This window comes from Sitodiplosis mosellana, unplaced genomic scaffold, assembly GCF_009176505.1.
Source record: "Sitodiplosis mosellana isolate CC-2019 unplaced genomic scaffold, AAFC_SMos_1.0 Smas_scaffold_18, whole genome shotgun sequence".
Classification (NCBI taxonomy): domain Eukaryota; kingdom Metazoa; phylum Arthropoda; class Insecta; order Diptera; family Cecidomyiidae; genus Sitodiplosis; species Sitodiplosis mosellana.
Window position 1 is genome coordinate 276,717 of NW_022595260.1, and position 25,280 is coordinate 301,996.

The 25,280-nt window shown below is 33.2% G+C and overlaps 2 protein-coding genes across 2 annotated transcripts in view; both read left to right on the forward strand.

The window, feature by feature from the left end:
- Window positions 1-18,608, forward strand: part of LOC129568437 (brain-specific homeobox protein) — a 33,240-nt gene extending 14,632 nt beyond the window's left edge. Inside the window, exons 5-6 of the mRNA XM_055446289.1 lie at window positions 16,747-16,773; window positions 17,022-18,608. Of these exons, the coding sequence (XP_055302264.1) occupies window positions 16,747-16,773; window positions 17,022-17,189 (195 nt within the window). The 3' untranslated portion in view covers window positions 17,190-18,608. The remainder of the gene's footprint in view (window positions 1-16,746; window positions 16,774-17,021) is intronic.
- Window positions 18,609-21,358: 2,750 nt separating this feature from the next.
- Window positions 21,359-23,935, forward strand: LOC129568352 (acyl-[acyl-carrier-protein]--UDP-N-acetylglucosamine O-acyltransferase-like). Its single transcript, XM_055446059.1, has 8 exons — window positions 21,359-21,424; window positions 22,131-22,274; window positions 22,336-22,946; window positions 23,012-23,044; window positions 23,129-23,275; window positions 23,352-23,444; window positions 23,522-23,602; window positions 23,673-23,935. Exons 1-8 carry the CDS (start codon window positions 21,374-21,376, stop codon window positions 23,860-23,862), a joined length of 1,350 nt encoding a protein of 449 aa, XP_055302034.1. The 5' UTR covers window positions 21,359-21,373; the 3' UTR covers window positions 23,863-23,935.
- Window positions 23,936-25,280: the final 1,345 nt, after the last annotated feature.

Genomic DNA, 25,280 nt, shown 5'->3' on the forward strand with positions numbered 1-25,280 from the left:
TGAAATTTACGTATGTGATTATCCATTCAGAGAAAGCTGTTGAAATAACACATACATTTGATTAATACGTTCACAGCTATTTACTGTTCTTATATATTGGTGTGAGAATCGACGTGTTGATGTCTAATTAGAATTGATATAAAGTCATCATTAATTCCAATAACTCACCATAAATTATAACCGAAACTAGAACGTTGGCTTCAACACTCGAAAAAGAATATTACTAGACAAGCACGTCAAATTGAAATGACAATCAATTAAAATCTTCTGTATATGGCATATATGGCATTTGCGTATGTGATTTAATGGAACGAATATAGGGGTAATCATAATGATGATGAGGAATTCAAAGAATTCAATTAGTTTTCATGCATTTTCTATTGACTGTCAAATGAAATTCTGGCAAAAATGAAAATGTTCGGTATGAATTTAAAATATTGAGAAAGTAAAACTATTCAGAGACAGGTAAATAAAAGAACTAAAAACAATCCGCTTATGTTGGAAAAGAAGTATTTTCGTAACACGCGTTGGGCGGTGATAGCGTAAGCGCAGGTCTAAATTTCATTTCGACGAAAATATTCATGTGTCCCAATTGAAATTCTCCCTCACAAATCGTTTAAAACGAGCAGACACCAAGAAGTGATTTTTATGGTTTCAATGCGATTTTAAATCAAATTTTTTGATATGCGATCTGAATATTGATTGGCGAATGGTATTTCTGGGCAATCGTTTGCAAGTGGGGCGTCGTTTTCATCCAATCAACTCAAATATCGGCGTAACTTGACTTTTCTATCGATGAGGTACGGACATATATCAAAACGAAATCGAAAATATTTATGCTTTGAGCATGTATTTGTGTTTGTTTTTATACGAGTGATGTGATGATCCATAAAAGTCCGCAATCGAAAACAAAAAATGGTGTTTCGTATATCCGTACACATAAACTGATGAAAAATAAATAAATATTCGACGCCTATCGCCAATGTGAATGTGTTTGTGATATTATTAAATCATGTTGGAAAATGCATGAGATATAATAATACCTACTCACAAGTAAACCGTCCCAACTGTCACAAATGGATTTTGAAATCGAATATACAGACCGATTGGGGATGTAAAAAAAATAATTTTGATAAAAGGGCAGCGGTTCTTTTCGGGCATAGTGGGGATAGACCCACCCCCTTTCCTAAACTTCGTCTGATCAAAAAATGATGTATGGCAAAGTTGTTCAGAATGATGAGGAAATTTTTTTGGGGTAGCCGCCCTTCCATTTTTCACCCCCTAGGGGGTTGAGGAGGTCTCCTGCCCACACTTTTTTGACCTTAAACCCAAAAATTCGGATTCTCCATACCCAAATTAGTGGAAATATGTATTTTCCCAACGGCCCTCCGCACCCAGTCTCCCAGAAATTGAACTGGCAGAAATCGCCCCACATCTGGGGTCAATTATTACAGAGTCAATTTTCTACCTCTTGGAGTGGAAATTTTGCATAAAAATGTATGACCAACTATAGCTAATTTTTTCCGGGCTATCTATTTTACCCATTGGTCACCCCCCCCCCTTGGTCACCCCCCCCTTGGTAAACTCCCCCTATTTTTTTCACTTTTTGACCCTCCATTTCATTTCAGGGGTGGAGGGCAACTCCACCCAAGATTTCATTTGATTCTCTGGAGTATCCTGAACATTTCATATCGACATATTTTTGTCCTCAAACCATTTCTAGTATGAGAAAATTGCATTTTTATGTAAAAACCATCAGACGAAGCATTGTAAAGAAGGGGCCATATCCCCACTATGACCCAAAAGGTGCCGCTGCTCTTTTGTCAAAATTATTTTTTTTTTCATTCTCCATCGATCTGTATATTCAACTTTAAAATCGACGTGCGACAGTTGGGGCGGTTTACTTGTCAGTCTCTTCACTATTGATGTGTGAATCCGAATAATCTGAAGAATAGAACTTTTTTTTGGTTATATATTTCTATTTTCCTTGTTCATTTTCGCTACATCGACAGATGATAACAAAAACTGCCGGATTATTATTTGTCTTTATTGAACTTTCATTCGAGTTTTGTGTTTGGTGCACATTTTTACCATAGATTTAATTCAATCAAATGCTCTCTTCATCCCCCCATTCTGTTCTTCTCGAAGCAGATATCATTGACGTAAATAATGTGGGCAATGCATAGTACAATCGCCAGTATGAGATAGAGAGAAAAACATTTGAAAAGTCAAAACATTTATTACGATATTATGGTTATGTGCCGTTATGATGATACACCACACTCAAAGTTCGAACATGCAGCGGGAAAACATCGCAAATATCGTTGATGAAAATAGCTGATCTTACACAAACTGGCATAAAATATACATCAATATGATTTATTCATGGAAAAAAGCAATTTTTATTGATTCATGAAACATATAGTATGTGGACTGCCTCATTGCGAAGCTTTAATTTTTTTTTATCTATTATTTATGTTTGTCCACTCGAAAAATTGGTCAAAAATCGATATTAAAAATCATTTAAAATATGCAAAAAAAATCTATTGAAACCATCACGAAAATTAAGCATTTTAATGGGTGGATTTGCAGCTCATATCTGATTGGATGAAAAAAGAATCGATTCCAAAAACTGTAAAATTTTAATGTGCTAGCGACTTTAATTTTCTTTGCAAAACTAACGGATAAAATCTCTTCAAATCCTACATCCAACACATAAAGTGAAGGCATTGGTACATGATCCGCTATGGTTACGATAATTGCGTTAGATACAAAACTCATAGGCCTATAAATTTCATAGAAAACAATCCATTCCATATTGGCAAAAACTGAAGGGCAGCTCGGCATCCAATCAAATACCAGTTTAAAGTTTTTTTTTGTTCATTTTATCGTGCTTTGTTGACGAAAAGTAAACGGTCTATCATTGGTGTTTGGTAGACCTCATGAAACGACGCGCATATTTTACAGTTCACGCTTGCCTAAAATTGTGCCAACAACGATAAGGCATGACATGTGATGGCTTTATCAGACGTACGCATCAACCGTAATTCAACGCCAAATTTATTGTACATCCGTTTAACAATTTAAATTGGTATCCGTGTCGAATTTCATGAATGTAAAATGAGTACTGTTCACAACAATTGGTCGGAATAAAATATTTGGTTTAAAAATGATTTTGTAGACATTTTTTTTGCTTAAGACATGTGGTCAGAAAAAAACGATGCTTTTTCTTTAATGGACCAAATGCATAAAAAACTTCTATTCTTTAGAACTACAAATTCTGTCAATATTCATCGATGAATCGATTCAAAAATCCTGCAATTAATCACCGAAATGAAGTAAGAGCGTCATCCTGATTTCAAAATACATTCCCGAGTGTTACAATTCATTATGAAAAATGTCGTATATTTTAGAAATGGACATGAAATAAATTCGTTAAAGTCATTGCTTCCTGTTCATTTGTTATATTTAGATGCCTAACGCTTCGGCGTAAAAAATATGTATTGCTATAAAAATCGACGAATTTATCTAGCTCAACATACACTCAACATAGACATGTAATACATACATGTCATGTATACATTCAATCTTTAACATATAACAAAATCGCATAAAAAGTAATTGAATCGAGAGCAACGAAAAATATACATTGATTTATTACCAAAAACCAATGAAGTGAACAATCTATAATCATATTTACGTATAGAACGAGCGCATCGTTCATTTTGTGTAGTATTTGGATTTTTAATTAAATTATGACAGAAAATAAACGATTGAACGACGCGATTATTAAATTGATTGCCATTATACGTATCCGAAAAGGAAAATAAGAGAAAACGAAAATTGGTGTGAAAAAACGTCATCACAACCGATTTTAAATAGCGACTTTTTTCACGATTCATCCGAAATAAAACCGTTCTGAACTGGCAACATTTGATGTCAGTCTACGCTCCAGATACACGATGTGATAAAATGTGTGTTTTCACCACACAAAACGGATACACTAAGCCAATTTAAAAGCGGTAAATCGATTCACTAATAATCCGAGCATTAACCACCCTATTTTTCGTGCCTTATTGCGCGCTGTCTTTTTTTTGCGTTCCCCCTCTCTCTTTCCGCTTGTTCATATTGTAAAGCATATTAATGTTGAATGTCATTGTATCGTTTGCAAAACGTTTATTTTGTACAATTGATTATATCCATTACAAAATACAAACGAGGCAAACACACATATTCCCATCTTCCTCTCTGCCACAATTTTTCCAATGGATAAAAAGCATGAGGGGTGATTTGATTTAACATAACTGCATTTTTCGCATTTGCCACGATAAAGTCGGTGAACACCAAAGTATGGCGTGAAAGCTGGGGACGGAATACCAGACAACAACAAATGCACTTTAGCCAAGGGATGAACACCAAATGGTGTACTATTAAACGAATGGTTCAGCTTAATTTGGTTAAATGAAGTGCTCTTTCATTTATTGTATAGTCTTTTCATATGCACAACTTTCTTTCTGTGTGTCCGTCTCTCTCTCTTTTTCAACAACGACAATGAATGACGCAGCGACCGAGCTCTAATAGCTATCGTATTATCCTATATGATACGGTGAGTGTTTCATGTAAATATAATTAAACCAAGAGTCAAAAAGTAAAACAAGTTAAGCGAGCTATGCTACCGAGCTGATTTCATATTGAGAAAGCAGATAAAAAAAACGCCACCAAAGCTTCAGCATAGCGGCAGCATTCAACCGAATCATAGTAATTCGTTTAACGTCATTTATAATAATTAAATTTAATTTAATAGAAAAATGGAGAAAAACAACATTTTGATTAAATGAACATTACCAATCATTGAGAAAAGCATCTCTACATCCGTGCGAACCAAAACGAGTCGATACATAGCTCGTCAATCTGACACCCTGGCTAAAATGCTTCTTTATTGTTCAATACATTTGACTGGTTGGTCTTGCGAATTCTTTCAATTACATACAGCTATGTCTACCTCGTTATAAAATGATGAAGTACTACTATGCAAGTTTTTTTTCATGAAAATGCTAGAGAGAAAAATCTCCATAGCACTCAACAAATGCCCTCATATAATTGGAATTGGTGAAGAGTTTATCAAGCCTTACTTGTACTTTCAGTTTAATTTTCATTGTGATTTTCATTTGCCAAATTTGTCGCAGAGTCTCTATATCGCCTATTCAATGCACAGCATGTGGAGGTATAATCTAATTAATTTTTAATCAAAAATTCATTTTATCTCAAGCACCTTCTTCTAGATCTTTTTTTTTATATATATCAATTACAAATAAAGTAGCGATGATGCTGGAACAATGTCATAGTCGTTAAATGGGGCACGTGCATTCTACTCGCGATAATTAAATATAAATTTGTTCTCCTGCAAAATTTTAATTAGTGGCTTCTCAACTCAACGTGTTTTCTTATTTTTATCCATATATACTAAATGAGTCAAATTCATATTTTTATGGCTGGAGTAAAAGGATAAACAAACGGAAAAAAAATTGTTGTCATTTTCATAAAGTGTTGGATTGGTATGAAGCAAGGGATCTTTACTGATTTTCATGGAAATTTTTTTGTCATTTACAAACGGGCCAAGCCGTATCCTTTTCCAGCATTTAACTGAATATATTACAAAGATATTTTGTTTCTATTACAAATACTGTAGCACTGACTGCTCAGTCCACCAAAACGAATGTGAAGATGAAGATTCTTTTTAATTAAAAACAAACACTTTTTCTGCAATCAAATTATATGTCTTTTGAAAAATGGTACAGAAGTTGGTGAACGGTTTGCTGCCTTTGGATGGAGAATGCGTCATTGTGCCAAGCAAATACGAAAAAGGCACAGACAATAAAAATGATTCAATTATGATTTTCCCCATTGTGTGCGTCGTGAGGCGGGGTGTGTTTTTTATCTGCTTCCATTTGTAATTCTTTTTTTCTTTGGAAATTGTTTTAAAAATACGTGTAAAGCATGGTGAGCACAATTGTTGTATTCGGGTGATGTTATTAAAATCACTGTTGGCCTCTACTAAAACTTTTTTGTATATACAATCGTACGTGGTCTTCAAACGTCTTGTTTACTAGTTTTTTTTACCTTCTGTGCACCGGATGGCACAATAAATGCAACAAATAACATAGTACATCTCCATGAGAATATGATAATTAAAATTTTTTTTCCCTATGATTATTCCGCTTTTTGCTTTTTGTTGTGTTTTCGTTGAGTAGGAAAGTTTTCATATATGAATAGAGATCATATTTTAGGTCCTTGTAATGTATTGGCCTCCCTTTAATGTTTTGGCGCGGGATAATTCTGACTTTTCTGATCGTCAATTGAACTCCTGTATATTGGTCTAAATTTGAATTCCTGCTAAAAGCTCCCCCAATTTTCAGCCGATATCATTGTAATGTGTTTGTCTATCAAGTGTTGCGGACAGTTTATTGATAGTGGTGCTCACAGTGTGGCAACAAATGAAACATTGACGCTAGCGCCCACATCAAACAATGCATTTTGAATATTAATTTTGGAACTAACGCAACTAACATATATTTGTATTAAAGCAGATTGACTTCGTTATTAGATCGGTTAATGTCTAGGGGCATATGAGTAAATTTTACCACGCAAATTTACACAGATTCAAGCAAGTTTGTACCAAATTATGCAAGTTAATTGATGTATATTTGATGCAAACTTGTAAAATTTGAACGAATTTGCCCGAATTCACTCTATTTGCCATACTTTTCATATTTGCCGTATTTGTCATATTTGAATATACTTTGCCATATTTGGCAATATTTGTCATATTAGAAGTGGCAAATATATATGTTTATTGCCAAATATGACAAGTTTGCGCAAGTTTTTGAAAATATATCAAAATTTAGAAAAATATCGCTATCAACACAAATGTCATTTACCCCTAGGTTAATGTTTAACGCTCCAGTTAGTCTATCTTTTCATAAACGCGTTGTCAGATTTTCTTGAATCGTTGACAATAGGCTTTTATTAGATATTTTCATGCTTGGTCATTCGCTTATTCAAAAATTGGGTTTTTTCTTTTGGCTAGTCGAGAACCAATATTTATGTAAAATAAAATTATATACTGTTATACCCCGAAATTGTATAAAAATCAAAAGATCAGAGTTTTCATGACTCTTGGAGTCATTTTACTGCAAAACTAAATATTCAGCAAGTTTTTTTTTTGCGGTGTTAATAAATACTAAAATACTAATATCGGGAACATAGTATGCATACATAGCTTATAAAATGTTGTACCCCATTTGGAGGTTATACGCATTGTACAAAAATATTGAGGCAATTACTCACACAACAGTCAAAATATATAGAATATGCAAGAATATGCAAGAATGAAATACTCTGTTTTTTGGGATAACATCAATTTGGCTCCAAATCGACATTTTCCTTCAAATCTTTCCCATCAAAAGTTTTTTTTCTCCTAAAATGTACGATCTTAAGAAAAGTGTTGATGTAGAACCCAATTTTGCTGATGGATCTTGTGTCTGTATTTATGATGCATTAGAAAATGAAATCCGACTTAGAATAAATTTAATTTGTTCAAATCAATACGCAAATGAGAATGGGTATAGTCTCACACTAACAATAATATAATTTGAAAGAAGAAATTCGTACAGGACCAAAATCGAGTAGAAATATATGGTATCAGGAGTACATATGAACGGCTGAGAATATTCGTTAGTCTTGTTTCGATGCGTAGTTGAATGTGGAACTTGAAAAAAGTTGTACGAAAAAACGGACAAGTGTTGTTGTAATCACGGCTTGAAAACTCCAAAAAAAATTATTTTGATGTACCGCTTTTGCGTACGAACTTTTTCAAGATTCGTATTTAAAAAAAAACGTAATAACGTCCAACGAATATTCTTCGCAGTCCGTATATACAGTCACTCACAAAACTGTCTGTACACCTCACGATTTTCATACAAATTGGCGTTTTTCGTGTCTCAAAAAAATATGCTTCGCGAAATCGAACCCCGAAGATTTTTGGTATACTGTAGGTGGAAGGCCTGAAGACCAAAATAGTGAAATTTCAGAATAAATAATCCACAGGAATTAAAATGGGAGATGATTATGTATTCACAAAATTGTTTGTACACCCAATTTTACATTAGAGTCTATGTAAAATAGGTGGAATTCATAAAGTAAACAAATCAAAGTTGTTGCTTTTGACGCCCTCTACCATAGTTTCTGGGTTATACCCCGGTATCTAAGAACCTTCGAAAAATGGGTACTAATGACAACTTTGGGTCGCAGTTTTCTTAGGTTAACGGCAAAATCGGTTTCTAAAAATGGGCAAAACGGCCTAAAATTTTACGATCTTTCGATCTGTGATGCAAAAACGATACCTTAATAACGCATTATTTTGAAATAATTCACTATTTTCACCATTTTTCCATACTTTCCGGTATGGGTTAATTTTAACCCCTTAGTCAAACATTTTCACCGTTTTTGGATTGGAAGATCCAGTGCAGTGGCGTAACTAGAACTTTTGTTCGTAGGGGGTCTTTTTTATTGGTCCAATCGATAGATTTCCCCGAGAAATGAGATATTTTGAAATAATTTCGGGGGGGGGGGGGGGGCCCCCCCCATCCCACTAATTATACGATTTTTTTGGCTTTTTGTCCAAAAAATGCCAAAAATGGCCAAAAATATTTTTTGTCCGATTTGTATTAAATTTGGTACACGGAAACCTTATGAAAATATAAGAATTATGGCATAAAAACTGGTAGAAAAAACTGGTATAAACTGGTATAAAACTGAAATTTAAATTTTTTTATACCAGTTTATACCAGTTTTTCGACCATTTTTTATGCCATAATTCTTATATTTTCATAAGGTTTCTGTGTACCAAATTTCATCCAAATCGGACAAAAAATATTTTTGGCCATTTTTGGCATTTTTTGGCCACAAAGCCAAAAAAATCGTATAATTAGTGAAACCCCCCCCCCCCCCCCGAAATTATTTCAAAATATCTCATTTCTCGTGGAAATCTATCGATTGGACCAATAAAAAAGACCCCCTACGAACGAAAGTTCTAGTTACGCCACTGATCCAGTGGGCCTCAATATCTTTCCAATGAGCCAAAAATCATGCATTTATGTCCAAAAATGGGCTCACAATGGCTTTTGGCGTAGAAGTACGGCGGCGCGGCCAAAAATGCGCCGGCGGCCAAATCTTTGGTATAGAGGCCGAATTCGGAAAAGTGTCCATACACATTTTTACTCCTTATGAGCCAAGGAATCTGCAGTAGAGAGATTAGCATGGAATTATGAATCGCCCTGTATATATATATATATATATATATATATATATCATATATATTGTATATGTCCCACTATAAAACAAGCAAGTCTTGAAGAAATGTGAAATGAAAAACTTTATTAACTAATTGAACCACACTGTACTAGTAAAATTTACCATTACACACAGAAAAGAATCCCCGGAAATTTTGGGTGTTCGCCGTAAAATTTGACATTTATATATAAATTTCTATATACATTTTACCGGCAACACTTCAATTTTCCGGGCGATGACATATTTTCGAACATTTTATCAAATACTATGTATATTTTACCGCTTGAAATGACAGATGGCGCTAATTTCTGTTGGAATATTTGAAATTATGTCATCGTCCGGAAAATTCAAGTGTTGCCGGTAAAATGTATATAGATATTTATATATAAATGTCAAATTTTACGGCGAACACCTAAAATTTCCGGGGATTCTTTTCTGTGTGTAAAATACACATTTGCCCTTTTGTACTTTTGTACGGCTCTTTTACCCAAAACCACACTGTTATTTTTGCCAAAATCGTTTTCAAAAATTTATTGGTATGCAACGCGGCGTTAGTCAAGATTTGTAGCATTGTACTTCATAAATGAATGAATTGATTGGTTCAAAGCAAATTTAGTAAAGTGTATTTATTGAGAAATTTTATTAGAGCAATTCAATGGGGGGATAAGTGTTATATCTGAGGAAACCCAATGGATGTAAATATCGTATGTTCCCTCAGTAGTTTAATGAAGAAATAGTACTAATCCGAAATGTTTTTTTATGGAGTATACAAAAACCTTGAAATTATACACAGCAGCCTATCACAGCACAGAGCAAACTACGAAAAGAGTGTGTTGTAGTTGCTTCAATATCATTCATTGAAGTAGCGCCAATCCAATTAATTTAGTCTCCATATTTTTGTATTACCATTATGATTTTAGCTGCGGTTATTAACAAAAATGTTATTGTTGTAACCGGTGTAAGAGATGTAAATATGTGCACTAAAACATGCTATGAATTTGATCATTCAACCACAACATTTGTTGAACTTGCAAATTGAAGTAACTCTAATTACTATCGACAGCAACAAATCCCAAAGTTAGTACAAACATTTCATTTCGACAAGTGGTGGCGGTAATTTTGCTATCAGGAAAAATACAACAGTAGCCAAATATGTATCCATTTAATCAAGTCCAAATTCAATCATATTGGAACATTTCGAAAATAAATCAAACATTTCATTTGATAGCATATTTCTAGTCACTCTCGAAAAATCCATACACAAATATTTATGTTTTTGCTTCGATATCATCCAGTTGGTACTTCAAAATATTACGAACTTCATCCAATTGACGAATCTTGATTGCATGTTTGCTTTCTATCAAAATGTATCCATTTGTATTGATTTTCAATCTATTTATTGGAGCACGTAAACAAAGAGAATCAATTAGATCTTCCCAACGACCTCTTTTCAACCATAACTACTTTTCTGTGCTACCGACATACCATCGAATAAATAATATAATGAATTTCGAGATTGGCATCGAATGCCAAAGCTTACGGCCATCAAGCAGTTCAGTTATGTGTTGTGATTTCGAGGGAAAAAATCGAATAGAGCATTACAAGAAAACGTAATTTCATAGATGCAATCTTATCCATTTCATACAATTTTTCAGTTACCAGGGCTAAATGGTTCGCTCGTATGTGCACAAAATTGCGTACGAACCATCAAGATATGTCGTACAATTTTAATTGAATTCCAAAACACTTATTCATGTTTGATTTTTCTATGTACCATATGTCATGGAGACTGTTCTGCATTTTTTGTTACTTTTTTACAATTGGAAAAAAAACGTTTTAACTCTAAATCATAGCGAAGTTTTTGCTAGTGTTATTGGAGACGTGAATACACATTGGAAAAATTATAGCTCCTTGGAAGGCTGGAACTCCACCCTGATTAAAATTTTAATAATCTTTCCTGAAATAAATGAGCTTATTTTTGCATAAATAAACTATTATTTTTAACAAAGAAGAGTGGTATAATTGAAAATTGTAACGAAGTTGTTTTTTCATTCTTCAATTGAACCAAAAAAATACTACAACCAAGAACATCTTTGAAAATATTTATTTTATATTTTGCGATGAACAGATCAACGTGTGAAAGGGTAACTCGGGAGAGTATATAAAAAATTATGCTTTCATTTGTTCATTTGATATTGGGAAAAGGACGCCTTAAAAAATTCAAACATATTTATAGACCAAGAGCCCACCGTACAAACAACTTTTTTTCTTGTGAACTGCAGAAATTCATAAAATTAACCGCTCACTTTTCGGTGCAGATATTTTATTTATAAGTTAGTTAGATCCGAATGAAGATTTAATACAAATAGAAATTATCGCAGAAGCGATACTGGTACGAAAAAAGTATACTTTTTCGCGTAGCGCGAATAAAGCCGCGAATAAAGCGATCCGCCCAATTTCATTGAAAAAAGTGGTACATTTCTATTAGAGTATTGTGGGAAGATGTTAATTTTATGAATTTCTGCAGTGCACAAGAAAAAAAGTTGTTTGTACGGTGGGCACTTGGTCTATTAGTAATATGGTGGTGTTAATTTTAAAAAGGCGATTGTATGTTAATATCAGCATATTGTACGCAAGAAAGGGGCTTTTTAAATACAGTAAAAAGATAACATTAAAATCCTTTTATATAGCAACCATTTGGTAGTTTTACTTGGTCCAAATCAATCCCTTATTCCTCCTTTTTATCAGCTGCGTTAAACCATCGTATTCACAGAAGTAATTTGTCAATCTTTTATCTTTGATCTGGGTGGCATGAAGCCCGCTTGGAATGGAAATGCCATTAACTTCGCTACTTTGGCAATGTTGCTGACTTTCAAATTGTCACCATTTGAATTTAATGCTGTTCGCAGAATTTCACCACATATATTGGGCCAGTGGAATATTTTAGTTTATCAATCGGCGTTTCATCTCTTTTTTCACCAGAAAATCTTTTTTTCGAAAGGAAGATTCGTAGCGTCAATTTGCCACACTAAATGCAATGCCAATCGAGAAGTGTGTCAAGATATTTCATTTCAAGTATTGACATTATTCGAATGACAAATGAATTTAGAGTTAAATGTTTCTATTGTTCCTTACGATTACACTGAAAATGAATGCAATACAAATTACAAATCCCTATAAAGTGCCATGATTTGTATTCAACAAAATAAAGATATACGAATGAAATCAAGGCACGTATGGCACTCCCATAATATTGTGCGAATAAACGATAATTAAAATCGTCATTATCGCAAAGCAAAAGCCATATGGCTGTATCTTGGCCCGCAAAATAACGACCAGCCATGCAAGATTGTGTTATGACTAATGCATTGAGCGCTGTCTGCAGATTTCGAGCAATTTTCACCGGATATTATAATCAGACTGGTTTCCCTCCTCAGACGAGGCTTCTCTCACGCACAATCTGTGCAGTATTCATTTTTACGAGAAAATAATATTAATGAATACGACCAAATGAAGATGTAATCAGCGAACCGACGTGTGAGTATGTTGAGTGCTTTCACGCAAATTCAAATGCAACACTTGTATTTCTTCCGAATTAGTGAACATATTTTCAAAATTCTTATTATAACTAATCAGTGGTCTTACTGCTCGGCATGGAAATTTTCCTTTTTTAATTATATTTGAGAAAATCAAACAAGTAATTGCAATGAATTTCGGGTCAGAGATGTAGCTGATGGTTTTTATGTGTCCGAAAATAATCAATTTTACACATTGAACGATTAATAATTGTTATATTATGATTAACGCAAATTAGATCGAAATTAAACAGTTTGCCTTAGCACGATTAAAATGAATAAGTACCCAAAATTAAAATCACACAACTAAAAAACAAGAAGAGCACACATATTGCAAATGTTGCCGACATCCAAAAACGCACAAAGCTTTCTTATCCCACGTTTGTTTCGGTCATTATGATATTCTTATACCGAGGAGACCCATTTTCCTCTGTTTTATGGTATCAAAATATACTTTACAATTTATCACAATAATAGATCGTATTATTTGTTATTAAAAAACACGTAAATTTTCTGTATAAACGTTTGAATGTATATTATTGTGTTTCATGGCTGTGTTTTTGTGTACGAACATAACAAACGGTACACATCATTAAGGGTGGTTTTCTCTACATTATCCATCCGGTCACAGATGTGCAAAGTAAGACTTTTCCTCTTTCTCTATCGGGTCTGTCCAATTATTCCTGCCGTACGCTTCAACAACAGACATTCGCATCTCTTGGCTCTTGGCTGTGTGACTGTTTGTGGTAAATATTTCTGATGCAATACACTCTCTCTCATACATAATGACATATTCACCGCACATTTATACACGAACTACGTGGAAAACCAACTTCGTAACGGATTTATTCGTCTCGCTTTGTTCTTCTTTTTCACACGTCACACATACTCGTATACATTTGTACAAACACACACGTGTCATAAAACAAAGTGCAAAAAACGCGTGTAGCCTACAGAATGATATTGCCAGAATTCTAGAATTGAAATATGGATAGCATGCAATGGATAATGTTCCATTTGGCCAATACCCGAAATGTGTATTCTCCTGGATAACATGGTTTAAAAATATAGAAATATCGCTTATTATTGTGTTAAAAATTGTTTCCCAATCTGAAACCTTATTTTGTCACATAATTAATTATCGTGCTAAACCCATCTAGCAACCACATTTCCCAAAAATCATTTTTATTGCAGGAATGGCGTTTAATATTTTGGTAAAAATATATTTGTCGAAGTTTTATTGCAACAAATATAATGGTGTACATTCTGCACGCAATCTCGTTTTCGAAAGTGCAAATTATTTTGATTGTACAGTGTACACACGCGTAGTATACCCTGAAACATTTGTTCTACAAATTGTGATTCCGGTATATTTTACGAAATGCTTAAGATGAGTTTAACATATTTTAACCACAATTTTCCACCACCCTTCGTTCACTTATTACATTAAACGCATTGTGCAGATGATATAACGCATTCATAAAAACCCTTCCACCTCCAGAAAGTACCATTGAGGGTTTCTCAGGATTATATGTATATGCGACAAGTGTTACACAATTTTGAGCAAAACACTGGAAATGTTTATGCTGATGATGGTTTGGACGATGAAATTGGGGGCCTATAGCACACACCATACAAGTTGTATCATTATTTGTGTCACTATTTCGCGGAAAAATCTTTAGAGCTCAGGATATAATAAGCTGAATCGGAAGCATATGTTTAATACCATAAATATTTACGTTAAGTAGAAAATTAGATCAATTCGAACCACCCAATCTACTTAATCAACGATATTTTCGGACTTTGAAATAATCTAAAACTACTGTTTCAATGTGCAAAGTATTTTATATGATACTCCTTGTTCGTGATTTATTCCTTACCTATCATTTCTTATTACGTAAACCATGATGGTCGACCATATGTGCGGAAAAGTTAGTCTTAGTAGAAGTAAGCCCATTTATTTTACTTCAAATTTATCAGTTTTCCAAATTTTTTAGCGGTCTTAAGTTTATGTGACCAATTTCATTGAATCGATCCCATAGGCTTCATACATATAACGACTTCTTCTTCTATCCTTTTTTAAACATCGTATAAACTATTGTTGAACATATTTTCAGTTTCATGTTTTGCTGCTTGAATTTTTATTTTATATAGAAAAGAGATTACATTATGTTCATCCGAATGAAAATATATGTAACAAAAGCGCTAAGCTTTATCGATTCAGGCAATATTCTTACTAACATTATGTTAAAGTACTGTCAAAATACTATCTTTTTCAGTATGTCTCATTTTTCTGAAGTCCGGAAAAATGATTGGTTTTTCACCCTGTAGATCGATGAGTCTGTAAATCGTCTTTTGCGGGAGCTAGATAATTCACACGAAAAAATGTAAAAAAAGATTATTTCTGCATCTGGTTGGCACTGATTATGAAGAATGGACCCTTCTCGATGGAGGACTCAAGCATAAAAAACCATATGTTGATCGTTACTCCTTGTCATTTTGGAGGGCGCCGCAATTAGTCAATCGAAAATGGGTGATTTGCCATATATGCGAGGGTGCGGAAGATATGCTCCATTGTGAATAATATAATTAATTCTCCATTGTGCATAGGTAAAATCATGTCGAAATGTTAGATTTAATCGTTCCAAACAATAAATAATCGATATATAGTATTTACCAATTTTTGACAGCAGAATTGAACAATTTACATAATGTCCTAAAAAATTGGTTCTCCGTGGTAAAAAATTTCAATGACTTTTCTTCGAAAATGTCAAAAATTTCTATGAAGTAGGTGAATTCAAATAACCTTTATGCCCCCGCTGTATTCTCCAGACATTGCGCCTCCTGACTACCACTCGTTTCAGACGATTCAAAATCACCTAAGTGGAGAACGGTTCACTATTTTTTCAAGACTCGAAAAATGGATCGACCACAATAGGGTCAAAAGTACCGTTATTTTTTTGGGATGGTATCTGTAAATTGCCCGAAATATAGGCAAAGGATGTCGCTTCCGATTGACAATACTTTCATTTTGGCATAGAAATAAATGAGTTTTTCCGAAGAAAAAGCGCTCGAAATTAATGCCCAGACCCAATAAATGGTCCAAATCAGCCTGAAAGCACATACAAAAGCATTATAGCTGATTTAATAAATAGATTAAAATGTCACATTAACAGTAATAAAGATTCCATTAAATATATGCTACCGAACATAAAAATGTGGAACCTGAAAATTGAGCTAGATCCATATTTTTGTCGTAGATATATGTGTACCGTTTGGAAAGAAATTTCTTTCGTTTTGTTACGAAACATACATATATATATGGGCATATCAACGGCCTTTTGCAACATCAATGGAATTGTTTTGACTTTATTATGCAGAAATTTAATATCATTCGTTTTTTCAACATGACTCTGGAAGGCAAAGTTTTGGTGCGATTCAAGTGTTTATACCATAATGTACGAATTAGATGTATCTGTTTCAAAAACCTGTGACTATATAATTAATGGAAAGAAACAATGATAAATAGCTTTGTCATAAAGTGTTTATAATTCATTATTTAGCAGCAGTTCCGTCATTTATAACAATTAATGCGCTTTTTCATATTGCCCCCTTTTCCTTCACTCAGTCTTCTTGGAAAAAATCCATGGCTTAAAATCTCTCTACTTCGTTGAACAATGTTGTGGTTGATTTGGAATATTATTTCTTAAAATTGTAATTTTTCTTCAAAATGCCCAAGTATTTCAAATATTTTGTAAGCAATCAACAAGCCCTTAATCGTATTTAATGCTCATCTATTCCTTTTTTCAATTTGTATTAGGTATGGTTCCAGAACCGACGTACAAAGGTAAATAATAAAAAAGTAGATTAAATAATTGAAAAATTAATAAAGCAATATACCACAGGCGACACCTTGTTGCACGGTACAGTAATGTGTTGAAAAATACATTGTACAGGTTTGACAGGAAACGTCAAGTGTATACCAACTTATGGGGCATTACTATCCCTCCAACAAGATGTTGCTAGTGGTACAATATCCTCTTGCTGCCACCATGTGAAAAAAAATAATTAAGAATAATTTTTTTCTATATGAAGTGGCGAAAAAAGCATGCAGCTGAAATGGCCACGGCAAAACGAAAACAAGAAGAGCTGGGTGATGGTGATGGGGATCTCAGTGAGGCAATTGACAGTGATGCAGAAAGCCTTGATATGAATGACAGTCCGAGAAAACGGTGCCGCATGGATGACGATATGAGGCATTAATTTTCAAAGATGCAATGTGAATGTCCAACAAGATTGTAAACAACATCCAAAAATTAAGAGAAAAAATTTAATTGGCAATAACAGAATGAGCGAAAAAGAAAATCACCACAGAGATAATATTTATTAGATTGATAGATTCAGTAATTTAAGTAAATAAAAAACAAACAAACAGAAATAACCAATATTAATCGGTGGATAAACAAATGCAACGGTATTAGTTTTAGAAATAATGTGAACAAATTAGCTTCTAGGCAAACAAAAACGAATTTATTTTCAAGATGAACTTAAGAAATTTGCGAAAGTGTGTGTGACAGTCAAGTTAATGTAATTGTATTTAAATTTAATCAAATCATTCAAAAGTCGAAATGGCGTATAATCATGGGTTACAAGTAAAAAATTTCATCATAGAAACTTTTTTTTCAAAATTCAGTTTGATCATAATTTTGTATAACAAAATAAATTGAGATTAAGCCAGTAGAAGAATTAACAACCATCATAACGGATAAACTTAGTGAACCATATTTTAGGATTTCTCATCTTGAATTGTCCGCTGTACACACTACACATATTATAATATTTACAAGAGTGAAGGTGTTTTGACTTATTCTTTAGACATACTTCGTGATAACTATAATATTTCAGTAGTAACAACATGAAACGATCGGTGTTGTCCGTACTACTTGTGATGATACCATGATCAATTTCCTTTTTTGGCATCATTTATCATTTGCATGGTAACTGTGCAATTCGGCAACATTTTGTAAGTAAAAATACTATGACTAAACGAATTCATTTGCAATCATTTTAAGACAAAACACTACTTCTTCAAAGTGAAGAATGAGACCGCTGTCAAAAGCAGCCTCATAACATCATCAATTTAAACATACAATTTGTTCTAAGATCCCGACATTCCCCCGCCTGTAGCGTCAATCTATTCGTAGCATCTACTATTTTAAATATTGCCTTTTATTTTAACATTGGCAAATGATACAAAGTGAAAATAATAATCTTAGAATATTGAATCCTACGTAAAATAATGTTGTGGGCATAAACAGAATAACATATGCATAATATTGTGTTGGTAACAACGTCAAGAATGTTGAAAAAAGGTACATACATAATTCAGTAACTTAATTCCATTTTCTTTCATATGTTTATGATTATTTCTAGAGCTTCGTTAATGATATCACTTGACAAAAACACATTCACACTATATGTTGTACTTGATTTAAAATATTTTCTAATGCTTTGCAATTGCGTGCATAGATGATATGCAAAGAATACATACGATAGTAACAAAACCCCACAGAATTAATCAACTAATTTTTAAGCAAATAATATAAATCTAACATTTAGTGTTAATTGGAACATGAATTTAATGGAAAGAATAATAAAAAAACTTCACTTGAAAACAACAAATGATTTTAATTACCACAACCTCTACAATGTTCAACCTCTACCATTGGCAACGATAAAATTAATTGATCGGGTCCAATGTTTTCGAGGAATAGCACCACAATAATGAAACATGCGGTACAGTGGTGATTTACTGATGTAGACATAAATAAGACGGTAAATTTTGTGACTGGAGTAAACTAAGGATTGGCCTATATTTTCAGTTGGGTGCAAATAAAAACGATCATGTTAGTTTGTAATAAACTAACTTTCGTTTAATATTAGGAACATCTTCTTCGTATACAGTGGCTCCTTGGAAATTATACCATTCAGAAATTAGAAGAAACATCAACAAATTCATTATAGAGAGCTTCTAATTTCAGGGGTACTAATGCATTTCTCGAGCGACAAACTATTTGCGATATTGCGAAGGCCTTTGATTTGGTCAACGTTGATTTACTAATCCGCAAATTGGATATTATGGGATTGAATCAACAATTACTCAAGTGTATCAAGTCTTATTTGTATGGTCGTGGTCGCCAACAGATTGTCAAACTGAATAGATGAATATTCAAAATCTGGTAGATTTTCCGAAATGACTTCGGGTAGGGCGATTTCAATTGTAGATTTTATGTAGTTTAATGTAGTGTATTTACTTTTTTTTATGTAGGAACAATTTTTTTGAGTAATCGGCTATCGAAAAACCGCTCCAAAATGGGGTTACTCAAATCTTATATGACATGTCAAGCCCCCCATTGAAGTTACATCAGGAACTGGACAAGGAGACCCGATTGGTGCTGCATTGTTTCTGCTGTTCATCATTGATTTGCCAAAACACGTAAACTACTCAATTCTTCAGTCGTTTGCTGATGACACTCGCTTATGGAAACAGATAAGACAGTATGATGACTTTCTGGAATTACAAGCTGACCTGAATAGGCTTGTTGAATACTTTAACCGGAACAAGCTAAAGCTAAATGTATCCAAGACCAAATTTGTATCATTTCATCGCGGCATCCTGAAATTTGACTTCGAATATTCAATTGGCAACGATAAAATTAATTGATCGAGTCCACGTGATAAAGGATCTAGGAGTAATACTTGACCATAAATTGAATTTTAATGCACAAATTGAATACATTACAGCCAAAGCGATATGAATTTGATGATCCATAGATCATAAAGTAATTGTTTTCCACATTTGTATTGCCGATTGTGGAATATGCTTCCCAAATTTGGAATCCATGTACCGCCGAAAAAATTGCACGAGTTGAATCGATCCAGAAGCAATTTTTAGCACTACATGGAATGTAGAATACATGGAATGTAGAATACATGGAATATAGGCTATTGCATTCGTTTTTTTTCCCAAGAAATTTTTAAGACTCTTTAGGCCATTTTTTTGGACCGAGAATTAATTCTTTTTGAGAATTAATTCTTTTTTCTATCCAAAGTTCTAATTTGAAATAAAGCAATTACGCCTAATTACAAAAATATAATAATGTCATGTTCATGTAATTCATGTTTGAGATAACTCAAAAAAAAATTTAATATTATTTTAATTCTCAATGTGAAATAATGTACAATCCACGTTTATATTCCCAAAACCAAAATAATATAATTAAAACCATAATTTATTTAATTAATATATATTAATATTTATTTATGTATCCATATGATTAATAACTAAATTTTTTAATGTTTCTCTTACATATTTAATTTTTTCAAAGTACGGCAATTTAGTGAAAGATTTGTGTAATGAACTTTTTGTCCGGGTCGAACATTATTGATTTTGATTAAAATAATTTTCACAGAAATGTATACTTCGATTGAAACTACATTCCATGTAGTGCTTGAATGAATAATTTGATGGAAAAATCAAATCAACGTTAAAAAAAACCATTTTAAACAACGCAAAAAGAACGCAGAGAGGAGCGAAGCGACGATCTGCGGTCTTGTTTTTTTTGCAATACGCAAAATGAAATGTCCACAAAGATTCAGGAAACCACCGCATGAATGCCGACTGCTTGAATTACAAATGATTACGCTCGAAGAACCGCGAAAGATAGCCCAAATATCATTCGTGCATAATGTGATATTTGGACATACATCATCGAAATACATTTTGAGCAAAATTAATTTTAAAACACCGCGACATTGGACAAGAGACTCAGATTTCCTATCATTACCGATGCATCACAAAAATTATTCCAAGTTTGAACCTATCAATTATATGTTGAGTACATACAATGAATATTATAAATACTTTGTTCCTATCAAGCCACCTTATCTACCTAATGAATGTGATATTACTCCAGTTCCAGTTTGTGATACTTATTTAATATTTGAGGACGAAAGAAGACAGAGATTTTACAAAAGTGTATGGAGATTTTACACTATAGAAAAATTTCAATTATATGTTTTGTATTTGTTCTCACCTATTCATTGAAATATTGTATGTCTTTGAAAGAATGTCGATGACATATTTATCGCCTTATAAGTCTTGACTTTTCACACTCAATATTATAGCGACATCTATTATTAAAATAGCTTGTAGTAAACGCATTCATAGCATTTCACTGTAGTTTCGATGTTACCTATTAAATTCCCCTGTGGTATGTAGTTAACAAGTGTCAAACATGAATGTGTCAGTACTACAAGGGAATTTAATAGGAAACATCGCGACTACAGGGAAATGCTATAAATGCATTTACTACAAGCTATTTTAATAATAGATGTCGCTATAATATTGAGTGTGTTGTATTGAAAACGGAATCGTTTCTTACAAGATGTTTCGCTTCAGTGACTGGACCATGAAAAAAGCTGGCACTTATTTTTTGGTTAAATACACAACAACAAAACACATTGACGAAAAAACCTAGGGGAATATCACGCGATTTTTATTCACAAAACTTATTTCTATCTCATTTTTTTCTTTCAAATCCAATAAAATCTATGTTATTTCAAATATTCCGCAAAATCTGTATTATTCACTCGTATTCACAATGTGAGATACGGTGTAATATTTGAGATTTTGCTGAGTTTTGAAAACAAATGTGAATTTTTGCAGATTTTTGAAGATATGTTCAATAATGAAATTCAAGATGGAGTAGTGAGCACGCCCGAACTCTCAAATTTTTGAAACTAAAAATCATGAACATATAGGCAAAAATATCCATATAAAATACAAAAATACACAAAACTTCAAATGAAAAACCTTAGATTCACTATGGAAAGTGTCACTAACCAAAAATATTGTTTCTGTATGACTTTCAGTGTCGTGCTATCAAAATGGTCGTCATTGTGGTGGTGCTGACAATAGTATTCAGATCGCAATGCCGCGGAATATCTGAAAAAATCTTAGATATCTCGCACAATCTAATATAATTGAAAATAATTTTTTAAAAAATGCAAAAAATCAATGAAAATTCAGTGGAATTTTTTCGTGATATTCCCCTAGGAAAAAACGCGCAAGCAAACAATAATAATATAATCGCTTGATGACTAACGCATGTTGATTCAGATTTTTGTCATTTGTATAAATAGACAGTGTTACTTGAAGCAGATAAGACGCAAATCGGTAGGTCAGTTGACGAGTATTCGCTTTGGGATATTAAACTAGTTTCATTTGTTGTGATGAGAACCATGATTGAGTTTCTTACATTTTTGTGCATTATGCATGGCGTTGCGGTAAGCGTTTGAAATCAGATTGAGAAAGTGAAGAATACATAGATAAATGAACGTGTTTTAGAGTTTTTCTTTTCATAATGTGCAGCCAGGGGCTCAAGTTCATCGTACAGTCAGTTTAGGTCAATTTACAAATATTGGTTCGAATGTGACAATAAAATACAATGCACAAATAGGAAGTTTTGTAACGATTTCACCATCGACAATAATCGGAGAAAATACCCAGATCGGTAGTCATTCTATCGTTGGTCAACGCTGTATTATTGAAAATGACGTAATCATTCATAACTTTGCAAAGATTGGGAATGACAACACAATTCGACGTGGTTCAATTCTCGCTGGATTCACATCAATTGGAAATGACGTGAAATTCGGAAATCGAGTGAAAGTGAATCAATATGCAGCCATCGCAGATGAAGCAGAAATTGGAGATGATGATTACTTAGATCAATATGCACTGGTTGGTTTGAGTGTCAAAGTCGCACCCAAAGCGTACATTGGTATGTTCAGCTCTATCCAGCCAAATGCGATCGTGAACGCATTGGCAGTTATTCACAAATTCGTTGAAATACCGAGTGGCGCAACAGTTAAATACAATGAAGTTGTAATACGAACACCTTCGTCTTATGAACTATATCAGAGATGCTTGCCAGTAGAGAGCATTTTAGCAGCACAGTAAGCCATTGTAATTATATTCGGGTTACATAAAAACTCATAATTATAATTATAATTTATTCTAGCATCGAAATTGCTGCCAGTAAAAATACGGGATCGTGAGTTTCATTTAAACCGAATGGTTTGATACATTTGGATCATATATTTGTAGTTAAATTAAATCAATTTTCATTTTGCATTAGCGATGCTGAATTCAATAATTTATTGCGGAGTTTAATGGATTCACAAATAAATTATTTGAGAACAAACTGTGAACAAATTCCCTCGATACCAGAGAAATTGTTTTTGATTAAATCATTGTATTTGATTCGGTGTCATGGCATAGACCGGTAATATTGTCTACTTTATACTTGATCAAATTTATTCAACATTCATCATATTCTTGATTTGAATATAATTTTAAAGTTTCAAACAAAACTTACAACAAGTTCAAGAAACTCTGAACGGCATATCAAAAATGTATGTAGGTAATGGACAAGTGTTCATCAATGGTATCAGGTAAATATTTTCATGAAAATATATTTTTTTCTCCTAATTTTGAAACAACATATAAACTTTTGCGGGTTTGTATGAAGAATGGAGTGCACACAGTTTCAGAGAATGAGAAGACAACTTGAAAATGAATATCATTTTGCAGAAAATTCGGAGAGAGTCGTGTAAGTGGTTTAAAAGTGGAATATAAATGATATATTTGATTGAATGTTAGGGGACATACATATATTTTAGATTGCAGCCCGATATTAAGAAGAATTTCATTAAGCTACTGGCCATCGAGCAAGATGGGGAACGTGAATATCGCATCGAAAATGACACTATCTGCTCAATGTTGGAGCAGATACGAAGTGGAGAACGAGAAGTAACATGCGCAAATCGTAGCCTAAACGAACAATCCAATTTGAGCTCCAATTATTGTTAATCACGTTAAAACTTCCTGATGATTTTAAAAACTAACTTTTTTTGAATAAAAGAAAGACACATAAGAACAACAATTCAGTTCGTTTCATTTTCATATTTTCCTCTTCTTTTACATACTGTATTCGCCGAACATATCAATGATTGATCGAATCATGTGTGTTTGAATATGAATTTACTAATTAAACATTCATATAAGCAGATAAACAGATTATCAAAAATGGCCATTCCACTTAATTCCCTTCTTGTCACTATGTCCCAAAAACTTCACACGAGCTTCATGAGAGTTTTCTTAACACTGAAAGAAATTCGATCGTGACTACGAAGCTCAGTAGTAATAAAGCAAACCTGAAAGAGAAAATGCCTTCAACAAAATGATAGCATCATTATGAGTGATAGTCGTTCAATTTTAAACACGTATACCAAAGTGTCAAATTGATTTTCGTTTCTCCGCAACCATTCCACACTACGCTTGTATTTTATGTGTGCGGTGTGCGCACTTAATTTGTGTAGACAATTTTTATTTGATCGAACGAATTTGATTAAGTTCACCGTTTTCATCATCTGATTTTAGTTCACTCTTTAAACGTTTCCGTCAACTTGTCTCACATCTGAAAATAAATTGTAGCATGTCAAAAAGTCAAAGCTTATTAAAACGATCAAATTGTTGCATCCATTTGAGTTGAATATTCATAAATGTATATATAAGCATATTGCTGCATATTGTATACAGCATACGCATAAAAACTGAGCACATTTTAATCGGATTATCGTGTTGCTTCTCATTCACATCCCAAATCCAACGAATAAAGTCAGCAAGATTAAAACGCGTGCATTTATGCATTTGGACAAGTTAAGGCTACCGTGGTTATATTTGACACGATCGTTTGAATTGCACATAATAAAGTTGTTTGAACCTTCTGAATATTTCTTGTTATTCTTTTCTGCCATCCACGAATTTGTTTATGCTGAATTGCTTGGCATGTTTCAATTTATTAAAGAGGAAACCGAACATCGGGCCAATTCAACGCAATGAAGTCGAGTTGCACAGCATTTTTGAGATACATTTGACATCGTTAACAAATAATATTTGGGCGATATTTATTTTCTGGATTTTCGACAAGAAAATAAAGTTTGATTGTTTGCATTTCCTACAAATGACAAACGTCGTACGAAATGAAATGAATATAACCACTGTGAATTGACATAATTTTTTCCCTGAAGATTTGAATTTCTGTGCAATCAAGCAAAAACCACTTCGAATGCAATCAATAGAGTCCGACGAGAAAGAAGGAAGAAAGAATGGAATAAAATTTATAAGTGTCATTCGTCCACCACTTGTGACGAGTTATTGTACGTGGAATACTTCTCACTTTTCAAATTTCCATCACGACACGCAGAAAAAGAATGTAAAAGACACGT